At 44.6% G+C, this 15,235-nt stretch overlaps 2 protein-coding genes across 5 annotated transcripts in view; one reads left to right on the top strand and one right to left on the bottom strand.

Annotated features, from left to right (window-relative positions):
• The window catches only part of LOC143683793 (TRAF3-interacting protein 1-like), a 172,973-nt gene that overhangs the window by 90,713 nt on the left and 67,025 nt on the right, over positions 1-15,235 (top strand). For all 3 annotated transcript variants that reach the window (XM_077160129.1, XM_077160128.1, XM_077160130.1), the window contains 2 exons: positions 12,990-13,162; positions 13,836-13,916. Coding sequence is in view for 1 of the 3 variants with exons in the window: in XM_077160130.1 (XP_077016245.1) it covers positions 13,905-13,916 (12 nt within the window). In the remaining 2 variants the exon portion in view is untranslated. The remainder of the gene's footprint in view (positions 1-12,989; positions 13,163-13,835; positions 13,917-15,235) is intronic.
• On the bottom strand, positions 5,202-14,441 carry LOC143683792 (uncharacterized). Of its 2 annotated transcripts, XM_077160127.1 has the most exons (10): positions 14,323-14,441; positions 13,293-13,363; positions 12,755-12,779; positions 11,885-11,955; positions 11,422-11,446; positions 9,460-9,530; positions 8,999-9,023; positions 7,118-7,188; positions 6,501-6,589; positions 6,394-6,411 (listed from the first exon to the last, which is right to left on the bottom strand). In XM_077160127.1, exons 1-9 carry the CDS (start codon positions 14,435-14,437, stop codon positions 6,503-6,505), a joined length of 561 nt encoding a protein of 186 aa, XP_077016242.1. In that variant the 5' UTR covers positions 14,438-14,441; the 3' UTR covers positions 6,394-6,411; positions 6,501-6,502. The 2 variants fall into 2 exon arrangements, with proteins under 2 accessions (XP_077016241.1, XP_077016242.1); XM_077160126.1 differs by having other exon boundaries at positions 5,202-6,589.

Genomic DNA, 15,235 nt, shown 5'->3' with positions numbered 1-15,235 from the left:
TTCGCCTCGAGGTATTTGCTAATTTCTCTAGCAATTTCTTCTTTGACCCAGTCGTTGTTTAGGAGTGTGTTGTTGAGCCTCCACGTATTTGTGGATTTTCTGGCACTCTGCCTATTACTGATTTCCAACTTCATTCCTTTATGATCCGAGAAAGTGTTGTGTATGATTTCAATCTTTTTAAATTTGTTAAGACTTGCTTTGTGACCCAGCATATGGTCTATCTTTGAGAATGATCCAGGAGCACTTGAGAAAAAGGTGTATCCTGCTGTTGTGGGATGTAATGTCCTATAAATGTCTGTTAAGTCTAGCTCATTTATAGTAATATTCAGATTCTCTATTTCTTTATTGATCCTCTGTCTAGATGTTCTGTCCATTGATGAGAGTGGTGAATTGAAGTCTCCAACTATTATGGTATATGAGTCTATTTCCCTTTTCAGTGTTTGCAGTGTATTCCTCACGTATTTTGGGGCATTCTGGTTTGGTGCGTAAATATTTATGATTGTTATGTCTTCTTGTTTAATTGTTTCTTTTATTAGTATGTAGTGTCCTTCTTTGTCTCTTTTAACTGCTTTACATTTGAAGTCTAATTTGTTGGATATTAGTGTAGCCACTCCTGCTCTTTTCTGGTTGTTATTTGCATGAAATATCTTTTCCCAACCTTTCACTTTCAACCTATGTTTATCTTTGGGTCTAAGATGTGTTTCCTGTAGACAGCATATCGAAGGATCCTGTTTTTTAATCCATTCTGCCAATCTATGTCTTTTGATTGGGGAATTCAGTCCATTGACATTTAGTGTTATTACTGTTTGGATAATATTTTTCTCTAACATTTTGCCTTTTGTATTATATATATCATATCTGACTTTCCTTCTTTCTACACTCTTCTCCATACCTCTCTCTTCTGTCTTTTTGTATCTGACTCTAGTGCTCCCTTTACTATTTCTTGCAGAGCTGGTCTCTTGGTCACAAATTCTCTCAGTGACTTTTTGTCTGAGAATGTTTTAATTTCTCCCTCATTTTTGAAGGACAATTTTGCTGGATATAGAACTCTTGGTTGGCAGTTTTTCTCTTTTAGTAATTTAAATATATCATCCCACTGTCTTCTGTCTTCCATGGTTTCTGCTGAGAAATCTACACATAGTCTTATTGGGTTTCCCTTGTATGTGATGGATTGCTTCTCTCTCGCTGCTTTCAAGATCCTCTCTTTCTCTTTGACCTCTGACATTCTAACTAGTAAGTGTCTTGGAGAATGCCTATTTGGGTCTAATCTCTTTGGGGTGCGCTGCACTTCTTGGATCTGTAATTTTAGGTCTTTCATAAGAGTTGGGAAATTTTCAGTGATAATTTCTTCCATTAGTTTTTCTCCTCTTTTTCCCTTCTCTTCTCCTTCTGGGACACCCACAACACATATATTTCTGCGATTCATATTGTCCTTGAGTTCCCTGATACCCTGTTCAAATTTTTCCATTCTTTTCCCGATATTTTCTGTTTCTTTTTGGAATTCAGATGTTCCATCCTCCAAATCACTAATTCTATCTTCTGTCTCTTTAAATCTATCATTGTAGGTATCCATTGTTTTTTCCATCTTTTCTATTTATCCTTCACTTCCATAAGTTCTGTGATTTGTTTTTTCAGTTTTTCTATTTCTTCTTTATGTTCAGCCCATGTCTTCTTTATGTCCTCTCTCAATTTATCGATTTCGTTTTTTAAGAGGTTTTCCATTTCTGTTCGTATATTCAGCATTAGTTGTCTCAGCTCCTGTATCTCATTTGAACTATTGGTTTGTTCCTTTGACTGGGCCATATTCTCAATCTTCTGAGCGTGGACAGTTATCTTCTGCTGCTGGCGTCTGGGCATTTAGTCAGATTTCCCTGGGTGTCGGACCCAACAAGGTTGTAAGATTTTTCTGTGAAATCTCTGTGTTCTGTTTTTCTTATCCTGCCCAGTAGGTGGCGCTCGTGGCACACGTTTGTCTGTGGGTCCCACCAGTAAAAGGTGCTGTGGGTCCTTTAACTTTGGAAAACTCTCGCCGTCCGGGAGGTTCGCTAGCCCACGTGGGTTGGAAGAGTGCCAGCCGGCCCGGGGTCCGAACGCGGGGAGGGTCGCTTGCCGCCCCAGCCCGGGAAAGCGCCCGTCCGAATTTCCTAGTTGGCCTGGGGCGCCAAGCTTGGCGGGAGGGCGCCAACCGCAGCGGCCTGCCCGGGAGAGTGCACGTTCCCAGGGAGTCACGCGTTTGGAAGGGGCCCCCCTCCCCCGTCGCCGTTCTCCGCGGCCTAGGGATTTCCGATCCAATTCTCTCAGTTGGTCTGGGGGGGCCGCGCGTGGTGTGGGCGCCAGCCGCCGCGGTTTGAGGGGACTGCCTGTCCAATTCTCCCAGCCGGCCCGGGGAGGGGGAAGGGAGTGACTCCGGCCGCTTGCCGCCCCGCCCGGTGAAGCCTGCGCCCTTTGGCGATCTCACCAGAGCGGGTTCTCTCAGCCAGCCAGCCGTTCCAGGATGGGGTACGCTGTCTTTTTTATCTCTGTCATGGCTTTGGGAGGTGTTCTGTATCATTTCTACTCCCCTAGTAGCTGTCCTGGAGGAGAAGCTAAGATCCGCGCGTCTTACTAAGCTGCCATCTTCTCCGGAAGTCCCTCTAGTATATTTTTAATGCCATCTACAGTATCATTCATTTCCTTTAGAGGTTTAATTTTTCCATGTGTCTTTCAAATTCTTCTTCCTGTTCTAGTCTCTTCTTTCTTTCTTAATTTTTTAATTAGAGAAGGCACAGGATGACAGAGAAAAATCAAGCAGAAAATATAGCTTCTTATATATAACCCCCTCGCACAGAAAGATTTCCCTAATAGTAGCACTTTGCATTTGTGTGGTAAGTTTGTGGCAGTTAATATATTATAATTATACTGTTTTATGATATTATTATATTATAAAATAATATAATATTGTAATTATACTGTTAAATATAGTCCATAGTTTTTTTGGATTTCACTGTTAGTATTGTAAACTCCTGTGGATTTTAAAACATTTTCTTCAAGTAACATAGTTCTAATCTAAAATTTCCCCATTCAAACACATTGAAATATATAATTCAATGCTATTAATTACATTCATCATGTTCTATTCACATAACCACCATCCATTATCAAAACTTTTCCATCAGCCAAAACAGAAACTCTACGAATTAAACATTAACTCCCCATTCCGTGCCTCATCCTTATCCCTGGTAAGCCATATCCTAGTTTCTCATTCTGTGCATTTCCTTATTCTAATGATTTCATTTCAGTGAAATGATACTTGTCTTTTGGTGCCTGGCTTATTACACTCAATGTGATGTTTTCAAGGTTCATCCTTTTCACAAGTTTCAAAATTTCATTCTTTTATGGGTGAATAACTGCTGATTGAATATGTATATACCATGTTCCCCACATGCTAGGGTAGGTGTAAACATCTGTCAAATTGAAGAAAATGGTGGCAAGATTCATAATCCCAGCATTTGTATTTTGGTGACAGGTGAACTAGAAGGCTTCTCAAGCATATGCTTTCTACCACACCTCTGCAGGATATGAGAACAAGAGCAGGAGGCCTAGATAGCAAAAGGTTTTGAAGTTTGGGGCTGGTCTAGGTGAGAAAAGAGCCGGCCTTGTGGGAAAGATGATCTTCATTTGCAAAGTAAGGACTGATGTCACACACAAAACACTCGTAGCCCATGGTCCTCACACCTCTTTGATGTCACTTGCGATATGGAAAGTATAAGGCGGACCTCTGTGTATGTTTACTCTACTTTCTGGTTTCTCCCCCTTTCCTACAAAGTAGTAGGTGTAACGTGACTGCTCTTGAGAAACCTTTCCTGTTGGATCCTTCCTTGAGTATTGTTTACCTACCTGGATTGTCCTCCTGCTCACTGCAGGAGTCATCCCACCGATCTGCCAGCCAATCTTGAGGAACACAAACATCCACAGAATTATTATTAGAGGGACGGTCATATGTACCCACCCCTCTCTTCTCCATCCGAGGGCTTGCTGGCCACCCAAGATCACCACGTTCTTTTCCCCGTTGATCTCAGTCCTTCCCTGAGCGCTGCAGTATCAGAGGCCTTCAACAAGACATTGCAAACAGTTTACAGATGAAAGGGGTTGTAGGCATCCCTTCTAAGCATCTCAGTTCCTTGTTTCGTTGGAACATGCCTCCAGTCTCATCACTTTGAAATTCTGACTGTTCGGGACCTGGTCTGTGCTACATGAGTTCAGTGAGGATACCCAGAGTTGGACGGATGAGGTGTCTGGAGAGTGGATTTTGAGGACGAAAGTATTCTCTTGATATTTCCTTTATGCAAGCTACTAAAAAACGCAAACATGCTATTGGGCTTATGAAAAATTGTTTCAACTAGAATGGGCTGCAGGTGCCCTGGCTCTGAAGAGCTCATCAATAAGAACTTAAATCATACCTTTTTCCAAACATTCCATCACATGTACACTGGCCATAAGACACATGCAGATTGAGAACCACATCACATACGGTCACATGTAGGCACACACCGCTCCCTTGTACACAAACTTCGAGGCCACCTAAATGGATCACAAGTAGTGAGGAAGCACTTCTCTAGTTCTTCCTACCAAAGGAGTATTGGTTTCCTTCACCACATCCCAATCCTCATTTCCACCCAGAAGCTGCAGTTGTGGGCTGGGGAGAGTCCTCTCTAGACTAAATCTAGCAAGGGGCACCCCCCCCTCACATACATTTTCCTTCATCAGATTGTGCCGTGGAATACCTACCATTGTTGTTTCCTCTTGGGGCCACCTGTCGCTGCAGTAAAGAAAACACTGTGAGGACCAGAACTTGCTGTTGAGCACTCGCAGAAGGCTTTTGCCCTCTCGTAGACTTTCAGAAACCATTTGGGAATCATAGGTCTAGTCAAGGAAACCCAAAGGTGGGTGGGGGGGCAGGTGTGGTAAAGACATGAAGTTTGGGCGGGCCGCGGTGGCTCAGCGGGCAAAGTGCTTGCCTGCTATGCCGGAGGACCTCGGTTCGATTCCCGGCCCCAGCCCATGTAACAAAAACGGAGAAACAGAATACAATAAAACAAGAAAATGTTTAAAAATGTTTCCCTTTCTTCCTTCCTTCCTTCCTTCTATCCTTCCTTCCTTCTCTCTGTCTTTCCTTTAAAAAAAAAAAAAAAAAAAAAAAAAAAAAAAAAAAAGACATGAAGTTTGCCTGCGTGATGTCGCTGTGGTGTTCATTTTGGTTCACAGTTAGAGAATTCTCAATCCATCGAGAAAATATTGCTGGCACGGAACAGATGCAGTGGTATGTCACATGACTGTGCTCATAAGCATAGTTCCCCTCTTGGCTCTCAAATCAGTTAGTGATCATTCCCCCTTGCATGTGGTAACTGCCAAGGAAATTGTAGATGTCATCTATCCTGGACATTGTCAGATTTCCGTATCAGAATTGGAGTGAGAAACAAGGACACCAAGAAAGGCACGGTGGTAACTCAGACAAGGAAAGGACACCTTACCCTGGAAGTAGATGGGGCCTCCTTTACTCCTCTGGCTGGCAGAAGCTCCTCCAGCTGGCCCTCGTTAGTAGTTAGAGTGAGACAGAGTAACGGTACAGATCAGGTGGTGTTCTTAGAAAATCCGGAGTGCTGTCCTTGGTTTAGTCACAGTACTATGGACATGAGTGGTTAGAAGTGTAGAATGAGCTGGTCTGGGAAAGAAGGAAGATGGCAAAGTGTAGGAGCAGAAAATAAAATGGGAAGCAGTCCATGGCTTTGTAGGCTTTGTACAAAGCAATGTGAACTAGTCCATCTACAAATGTTACAAAAATACATGGCATTTTTCAACGATGGATTCTTATCCCTCTTCCTGCCCATTTTGAAGCCTAACTAAGATGTTGAAGATCTCTCTCTATGCTTGGGCACTTCCTGAGGTGTGCATAGGTGATAGAGTTCCCTTCTTCCATTACTGCTGACGCACGGCTGCGGGATAAGTGCAAGTCAGTTGTACAGCTCTTTGCACAGGGGCCATATGCCTCGGTTCCCATTTTGGCTCTTCCACGTAGGGACAGGAAATCTTGGGTCATGATCTGTCAACCTCAGATCCTCCATGTAAAGCATGTGGAGCGGAGTCCAACTCCAGTAATGACTGTGCTGATGATTTTATGCGTCAATATATGCAGTGTGTCGGGGGCTGTGGGTTTTTTTGGTGAGAGTTCCCAATGGCTATTGCCCCTTTTAAGTGGGACACATTTCTTGGGGAAACTCATGCGCTAGCTCCCCTCTTCCCAAGACACGAGCACGCTCATTCCCACATAGCCTTGCACATTCTTGCCCGTGAACCCGTGTACTCACTATTCCATGCCACCTCGATGGACCACTGCTGCTTTCAGGAATGTAGAGCGTGCCTATCATCATTGCCCTGGAGAGAGAGCTCTTTTTGTTATTGACAACCCCAATCCTCGTTCCCAGCAGGAGCTGGAAACAAGATGGCTCTCGAGGCAAACTTACTTTCATTGCCTTGGTTGTCTTTTCATCGAGACTTTCCTACAAGTCCATAATTCTACATACGTACCATTTTCATCATTCCCTGTTGCCACCTGGAATGAGAGAAAACCCTATGAGGATCAGAACATACTGTGCTCTGTTTGAGCAGGAATTTTGCTTGCTTGTCTCCATTGGAAAAACAGATGGAAACAGTGGTGGAGCCAAATGCCCAATAAGCCAGTATAGCCGACCAGGTCTGGAATTCACAATCTTTTCCTCCATGTGTTCCCCTGAAGACCATTTTGCTTGCTGTTTATAAGATTCTGAATTCAAGGAAATCCAAAGAATGAAACTGCAGCTGAGTGACATTCCACCCTCCCACCCCCTCAGTGCCATATATTTTACAACCTCTGCCAACCTTTTTGGCTGTCCTATTGAAACATGGATCATTTGGCAGAGGCTCTGACCCAACCATCTCTGCCCCTAAGACATTGTACACATTATCTCTTCCCCTAGGAAGTTGTACTTATCATCTATAGTATAATGTTACCTATATTGTCTATGAGTAGAAATCGTTACCTGAAGGAGAAAGAAACTACAAAAACAGTTCCTCTTCCTTAGGCCAAGTGTAGTTCCCTCACCTCGTCATTTTGTGCAGTCTCCACATCCTCTTGGTCACTTGGAGCTCCTGCCATTTGCTCGTCCTGGGGAGCTTGGGGGACACAAAGTTTAAGTGTCAGCACGTTGCTGTGTTATTCACGAATTACTCAAGGTGGATTGTGACCTGAGAGAAGGTGCTAGGGTGTGGAGGTTTGGGAGTTCAGCAGACATGGTGAGAGCTGCTGAGTGGTCATCATCCAACCCTCATGGAAGTTGGGTGGCAAAGAGAGTTGCAGGAAAGGAAGAAGAATCAAAATCTGACATTTATTGCTGATGGCAATAGGTAAAGATCGCTATTTCTGCATATTCTGTAAGTGGCCATTGTCTGTGAGTTTTACTAACGTACACACTATGGTTCAGTGCAGAGTCCCATAATACCTCCTGCTTATTCAGTATCACACCTCAATGGCCAGTATTTTTTTTTTTTTTTTTTTTTTTGCAGAGCTTCTAGACCACTTGAACCTCCATGGATCCATATTTCCGAAGCTTACATTAACCAAATATCGTATAGGGATTCCCACTTGATTATGAGCAAAGTTGTTAGTGGGCTGAATTCAATTCTTGGAAAAATATATATATGCATGTGCATGTACATTTTTTCCTTTATTCACAAACTGTTTGTTGTGAAGATGATGTATCTTGGGAGGTTGGAAAATACCCAAATATTAGCACGTAGTCCTCCTTCATGAACTGTATTGTTTCATCTCCATCTTCCATTTCTATGCCATATGTGTGTATTCTCGAATTGTTGTTTGTCCTTCATTGGGCATCAGCAGTGGGGCAGACAGTACTGAGGGATGCCTAGGTTGAACAGGGAGGCTGTCTAACCCAGGTGTGCAGGGTGCTTCAGCAAGGGGCTGGGCCAGCAGGTGAATAAACAAGTCTTATTTGAAATCTTAGGCATCAATGATCGTAGTATGTGTTGATCATGGGGTTTAAGGATGTCTAGGGTTCATGCCAATGGCAGTATCAAATTCAGTCAGTTATCTTTGTGATGTCTGTCTCCTTGGGGCAGGTTGCTGAACCGTGCCTTCAGTCGGCATGTTGAGGAAGTCGTGTTGTAGGGTGCCTCAGAGCTCCGAATTTTGATCTGAGTGGAATTATGTGGGCTTCCGATGTGCTGCTGTCACTGATAACTAAGCCAAAGTCAGCAGTAATCACACATCTAGCTACCTAGGCTCTGGGTGGGTCTACTGAGGCTACCTTAGGATGCTGGACAATTTTGTTGTCTGTTGGCTCAGGTTATGCCATGCAGAAACAGAGGTAATGCACCTCCCTTGCTCTGCATGAAGCTCTCGCTTTGTGGAATGGGAATAGCATCAGCATTTTCACTCTGCAAGTCAGGGTTCACATGTAGGGCCTTCCTGCTGAGCAACGCGAGAGCTTGGGCCATTTATCTCGGCACCTCACGTTCTCCACCTGGGCCAAGAGGATAGGAAGCAAAGCCTGGGTGCAGTGCGGTCGAGGTTAGAAGAAGGTCACATACACGGGATGTGCAGTGTTAATGGGACATATTTGAGAAAGTTGTCACTGCAAGTTTTCCAGTATAAGCAGGGCAATGTCACCTATGGAAATGTCCACAGTCCCCTTACACACACAGTCACCTGTCAGAGATTCCCATGTAGACTTCCCTAAGGCCCCATGCTGTGAAACGTGCAGCACCTAAAAGGAGCACAGGTGCTGCCAGAGAGCATAGAAATAAGAGCAGGATCCTTTGACTGCAACCGTCTCTTATACCGCCCATCTTCTTTCCCTCGTGAAGGCAAAATCAGGTTTGAGTTCTCCAAACTAACGCCTGTAGGGAGCCCTGTCTTTGATCTTGATTTCTTCCCACATCACTTGGGTGAGCCTAGAATACCTACCGTTCTCACTTGCGTTCAAAGACACCTGCAATTGCAGAGAAGATAACATAGAATCAGGCCATCCTGTATCGTGTTTACACAGATCTTCATATTGTAAACAAACAGATGGAAAAGAGTGGTAAAATCCAGATTCCATAGGGAAGCATTGAAGTCACCTATGGGGAAGTGCAAGCTTTTCCTGGAGGGTATTTCTCTCAATTGGTAATTGCATAAGGCTTTATCAGAAGGACCAATGGCTGCTGAGGCCAAAGTCCTCTCGCAGTTGCTTGATAAACTGATTCTGCCATATACAGGGCCCTCCTGTAGCAGTTGATAGGTGGTCCCTTCCAACTTTTCCTTCCCCCAGAACGGTAGCCAATATGTAAATGTCTATCAGTGTATTTGAAGATCTATAGTCTATTGCAAGAGAATGTGTATGAGAAAGGAACATTTCTGTCTTAGAGAGAGGCGGATGATTTTACCTTGTTGTCACAGGCGGCATCCTCGGCAGTCCCGTCAGTAGCAGCCTCCTCTGCTGGTTCCTCCTGGGGAGCTAGGGGGACACAGGGGTAAACACCAGAACATTGTTGTGTGTGTGTATCACACGTTACTCAAGAAACTTGGCTCGACTTTGACAGTGGGTCCCAGTGCAAGGGGCTGATTGGGTAGAACGCACGGACCGTGGTGCTCTTGTCTTTCGTTTGTGGAAGAAAGAGAGACCAAGGAGAGGAAGCAGAAAGTCATAGAAATAGAGTCCTTGACCTTGTAGCTGAAGAGAATCTCTTTCTACCACGCAGAAAAGTAACACAGTGCCTGTCATGCCCTGGAATGCTCTAGCCCAAATGCCCTCTTAGAAATGTGGCAGTGATAAATTACAGGAGACTGGAGATATTTATCTCTGTATCTCTCTGTCCATGTGCATTGTGTCTGTTGTAAAGAATCCCACCCTTTATGCCTGTGAGGACGATTGAAGGAAGTAGTATATGGAACCTTTGAGATGGGATTATTCACTTGGCATTGTTGACCTTGGCAATCGTTCCTTCAAGATAGGGCCTAGAACTCAGAGAAGTGCATACTAGCAGTTGCATACACACGCACATTAACAATCACACCACACTGCCTTCCTGATGGACACTTGCCCACTTTAGTTCATTCTAATGCAGTCCACCCAAAGAGACCCCAGCTATGTATGTATGTGTGTGTGTGTATATATATATATATATATATATATATACGTTTTTTTGCATTTATTCACACTTTCTTTGCTGTGAAGAGATTTACCGTTTAGTCATCCCTCATGAACCTTTATGATTTCATTTCCATCTTCTGTTTCTATAGCATATGTGTGTATTCTCGAAGTATTGGTTGTCGTTCATTGGCCATCAGCAGTGGGGCAGGCAGTACCTAGGGATGCCTAGGTTGAACGGGCAGGATGTCTAACCCAGGTGTGTAGGGGGTTCAGCATGGGGCTGGGCCACAGGTAAATAACCTAGTATGTGTTCCTCATGGGATTTAAGGATCTCTAGGTTTCATGCTAATGATGGTATCAAATCCAGTCAATTAACTTCATGATACCTGTCTGCTTGGGGCAAGTTGCTGAACCGTGCCCTCAGTCATCATGTTGAGGAAGTTGTGTTGTAGGATGCCTCAGAGCTCCGAATTTTGATCTGACTGGAAGTATGTGGGCTCCCTATGTGCTGTTGTCACTGATAACTAAGCCAAAGTCAGCAGTAATCACACATCTAGGTACCTAGGCTGTGGGTGGGTCTGCTGAGGCTACCTTAGGATGCTGGGCAATTCTGGTGTCTGTCGGCTCAGGTTATGCCATGCAGATACAGAGATGCTGCGACTCCCTTGTTGTGCATCAAGCTCTCGCTTTGCTGAACGGGAGAAGCATCATCATTGTCACTCTGCAGACCTGCTTTCACATTTAGGGCCTTCCCGCTGAGCAACGCGAGAGCTTGGGCCATTTATCTCGGCACCTCACCTTCTCCACCTGGGCCATGAGGATAGGAAGCAAAGCCTGGGTGCGGTGGGGTTGAGGTTAGAACAAGGTCACGTACATGGCATGTGCAGTGCTAGTGGGACATATTTGAGAAAGTTGTCGCTGCAAGTTGTCCAGCATAAGCAGGAGAAAGTCAGATGTGGAAATGTCCACAGTCCCCTTTCACACACATTCACAGTCACATCCAGAGATTCACATGTAGACTTCCCTAAGGCCCCATGCTGTGAAACCTGTAGTGCCCAAAAGGAGCACAGGTGCTGCCAGGGAGCATAGAAATAAGAGCAGGATCCTTTGACAGAAAATGTGTCTTATCCCCCTGATCTTCATTCCCTCATGAAGGCAAAATCAGGTTTGAGTTCTCCAAACTAACGCCTGTAGGGAGCCCTGTCTTTGATCTTGATTTCTTCCCACATCACTTGGGTGAGCCTAGAATACCTACCGTTCTCACTTGCGTTCAAGGACACCTGCAATTGCAGAGAAGATAACATAGAATCAGGCCATCCTCTATCGTGTTTACTCAGATTGTCCTAGTGTACACAGACAGATGGGAAAGAGGGGTAAAGTCCAGATTCCATAGGGAAGCATTGAAGTCACCTATGGGAAAACGCAAGCTTTTCCTGGAAGGTATTTCTCTCAATTGGTAATTGCATAAGGCTTTATCAGGAGGACAAATAGCTGCTGAGGCCAAAGTCCTCTCGCAGTTGCTTGATAAACTGATTCTGCCATATACAGGGCCCTCTTGTAGCAGTTGATAGGTGGTTCCCTTCCACCTTTTCCTTCCCCCAGAACGGTAGCCAATATGTATAATGTCTATCAGTATATTTGAAGATCTATCGTCTGTTGCAAGGGCATGTGTATGAGAAAGGAACATTTCCGTCTTAGAGAGAGGCGGACAATTTTACCTTGTTGTCACAGGCGGCATCCTCGGCAGTCCCGTCGGTAGCAGCCTCCTCTGCCGGTTCCTCCAGGGGAGCTAGGGGGACGCAGGGTAAACATCAGAACATCAGTGTGTGTGTGGATCATACATTACTCAAGAAACTTGGCTGGACTTTGACAGTGGAGCCCAGTGTAAGGGATGATTGGGTAGAACGCACGGACCGTGGTGGTCTTGGCTTTCCTATGTGGAAGAGAGAGAGACCAAGGAGAGGAAACAGAAAGTCACAGAAATAGGGTCCTTGACCTTGTAGCTAAAGAGAATCTCTTTCTACCACATAGACAGTAAACACAGTGCCTGTCACGCCCTTGGATGCTCTAGCACAAATGCCTTCTTAGAAATGTGGCAGTGATAAATTACAGGAGACTGGGGATATTTATCTCTGTATCTCTCTGTCCACCTGCATTGTGTCTGTTGTAAACCATCCCACCCTATATGCCTGTGAGGAGGGTTGAAGGAACTAGTATATGGAACCTGCGAGGTGGGATTATTTGCTTGGCATTGTTGACACCTTCAATTGTTCCGTGCAGATAGGGCCTACAACTCAGAGAAGTGCACGCAAGTGCTCGCATACACGCGCCCATTCACAATCACACCACACCGCCTTCCTCATGGACACTTCCCGACTTTAGTTCGTCCTAATCCACTCCACCCGAAGAGAACGCGGCTCCTTTTGCGGACCGTAGAGACAGGGATGGTTCTTTACCTGGAGATCACTTGCTCTCAACACAAACCCCATTCTGCCTCCCACCGTGACTCTCCCCACGCAAGCTGGCAAGGAAGTCCCATCATATGCCTCTATATGCCTTTCCTCTGCCTGTGATTCCAGAATACATACCTTTTCTTCCTTCTCTTGAGGACACCTATAATGAAGGGAGAGAAACCATGTAAGGATCTGATAATGGGATGCCCTCTTTACACAGGTCTTTTGCTCTGTCACTTGCTCTCGGATAACACATATGGAGACCATGATTGAGTCAAAGAACGCAAAAGCCAGAGTCCTAGAAGCCCGTATTGTGGTCACAAGCTGTCCTAAAGGACTTTTCTTTCAAACCATTTTTTTTTTCTTGCAGGAAATCACGCGACTCTAATGCAGAAGATGTAATCGAATGCCAGTGAAAAAGAGAGGCCCTCTCCCAAACATTTGCCACGCTTTCTTCATTCTGAGGCTACCCACATTGCATTCCCTTTGCAAATCTGAATTCAGTGGGTCAGAGATTCCCCCGACTCCTGCCCCAAGTAGACGGTATGTACATTGTATATCGTACGTGATAAGGTTTTCAGATCTGATCTGGACTGAAAAAGAAATGAACCCAGAAAGCAGTCTGGGTTTCTGATGAATTGGTTTCTAATGAAAGCAAGAAATTTCCATTTACCTCACTGTTCCCTGTGGTCTCCACATCTGCCTGCGAGTTAGCCTCCTCCTCCAATGGTTCCACTCTGTTCGCTTGGTGGATAGAGAATAACTGTCAGTACATTGATGGTGCTCTTCCTGAATGACTCAGGGAACTTCACTTGACTTTGACAACAGTCCTCTGTTGATGGATTTTGATGGTTAGCCATCATGAACTGAGGTACTTCTGAGCCATCTGCTTCCTACATTGGACTAGTTTCTCATCTTTGTACATTACCTCTTCTTCTGTGTGTGTCCCTGTCTTTATACTTGGGGACGTATCTGTCCCTGTAGGTTTATCTTTGCATCTATGGCTTCTGTGTGTTGAACGACAGGATGCTAGTGGTTCCGTTGAGAAAAACTGACTCCCTTTGTCGCAGGCTTTTCTCTAGGCAGGGGAGGAGGGCTTTGGTAAAAGTTTACCTAGTGGGTAAACGTGGGAATCCGGGGTAACTGACAAGTATGAAAGGAAATGTGTACTGTTTAACATGCACGTTCTTTAGCTATTTCTGAATACTTCTCTTAGGAATGGACCTGGTCCCCACATACACGGAACTAAATATACATTTCCAGAGAAAAGGAGCTGGAAGGCACAATGAAAGCAAAGGTAGGAAACCTTCATTGTGTCAAATGCCGCCGTACCCATCTCAACCCCTAGAGATTCCCTTCAAATTCCCAAAATGAGTAGTTTCCTATGTCCTGTCCTTCAGGAGTACAAAAGAGTAGTAAAACAGACCTTCCCAAATTCTCCTGAGGAAATAGCTGACAGAGAGGAAAGTGAGGGGCCAAGGCATCAAAGAAAAACTGTACTTTTCTGACTGTAGTTGGACTTTAAAGGCAACCCGGTTGTTAGGAAAACGTGGCATTAAGGGGTGAAACAAAACTCTGAAGCACAACTAAAATGGTTAGGTACGGGCAGGGGAAAGTGAAAACAGAGTGAGAAATAAGTGGAAGGAAATGAACTTTGCCCATTTGGGCAGTTGAATTCAGGAAGCAGGCCAATATGAGAATACCTCTTGAGCAGCAGTTCAGGTTTCCCATGGTTTTTGACTGGACCTGAGGTGTGTGTACCCACTCCCAGTCTTGAATGTCTCTGCAGGCAGAGTGACAGTTAAATCCATGAGCCATAGGCGCATCATCAGATCACCATGGCGACAGACGGGTCAGCGCAGAGTTCTGAGACTGCGTGTGTTCTTCACCTTGCGAGGTCCAACTGCTGTTTCTATTACATGGGTGATTTTAGGTGACCATGTCATGAGAAGAGAAAATGTTTTTGCTTTGAAAATAACCCCTTATGAGGGAAAATGGCCTGATCTCCTGGCCGTATGTAGCCAGTAGTGAGATAATAGGGTCAAGAGGAACATGCTGATGTGGTCAGAAGAAGCAGAGGTTTCATTCTCTATTAGAAATCCCACTCTTTACACATCTCCTACGTTGCTGAGTCATGCCCAGTTTCTAGGCGGAATAGTGTAAGTTTGTTCTGGAGGAGATAGAAACAGCATCAATATGAATTCAGCTCAAACAGTGGCATGTCCTTCTCTAAGAATATCCACATCAATGGCAAATATCCTTTTATGATCATCTGTGTATACTACCTCGTTTTCCCCTTTCTGCAACTAAGTCTCTGCTCTTAGCTTTGTTTCTATCTCTCTGTGAATTCACTAGGCAGTGTCTGCATCACTGTGCACTTGAAAGGCTGGCTTTTGACCAAGTAATTCAAGTGAAACATCAGCATGTTATCAACAGTGCATTCTTGGTATGGGTGAACCTGTTGGATGAACTCATATCATGGAGGAGCCGCTGTGTGGTTGGCTTGTGAGTGGACACAGAAACACACAAGTTTTTATTATCTGTCCGTGAAAACTACCTGTATGAAGGGATGCGATGTGTCCCCAAGTATATGCAAAATGTGAAAATCTTAGCAGG

This window comes from Tamandua tetradactyla, chromosome 5 (genome assembly GCF_023851605.1).
Source record: "Tamandua tetradactyla isolate mTamTet1 chromosome 5, mTamTet1.pri, whole genome shotgun sequence".
Taxonomy (NCBI): domain Eukaryota; kingdom Metazoa; phylum Chordata; class Mammalia; order Pilosa; family Myrmecophagidae; genus Tamandua; species Tamandua tetradactyla.
The sequence above is the reverse complement of the archived record's forward strand: the minus strand, read 5'-3'. Positions and strand labels throughout refer to the sequence as shown.

What these genes read in the sequence shown, in the direction of transcription:
- LOC143683792 (XM_077160126.1), bottom strand. Translation starts at nt 14,437, where the DNA reads ATGGCTCATGGATTTAACTGTCACTCTGCCTGCAGAGACATTCAAGAC. An exon ending in ATGCCGCCTGTGACAACAAG is followed by an intron (nt 9,024 to 9,459) that starts GTAAAATCATCC and finishes CTGCAATTGCAG; the next exon opens with GTGTCTTTGAACGCAAGTGA. An exon ending in AGACTGCACAAAATGACGAG is followed by an intron (nt 6,590 to 7,117) that starts GTGAGGGAACTA and finishes CTCTCATTCCAG; the next exon opens with GTGGCAACAGGGAATGATGA.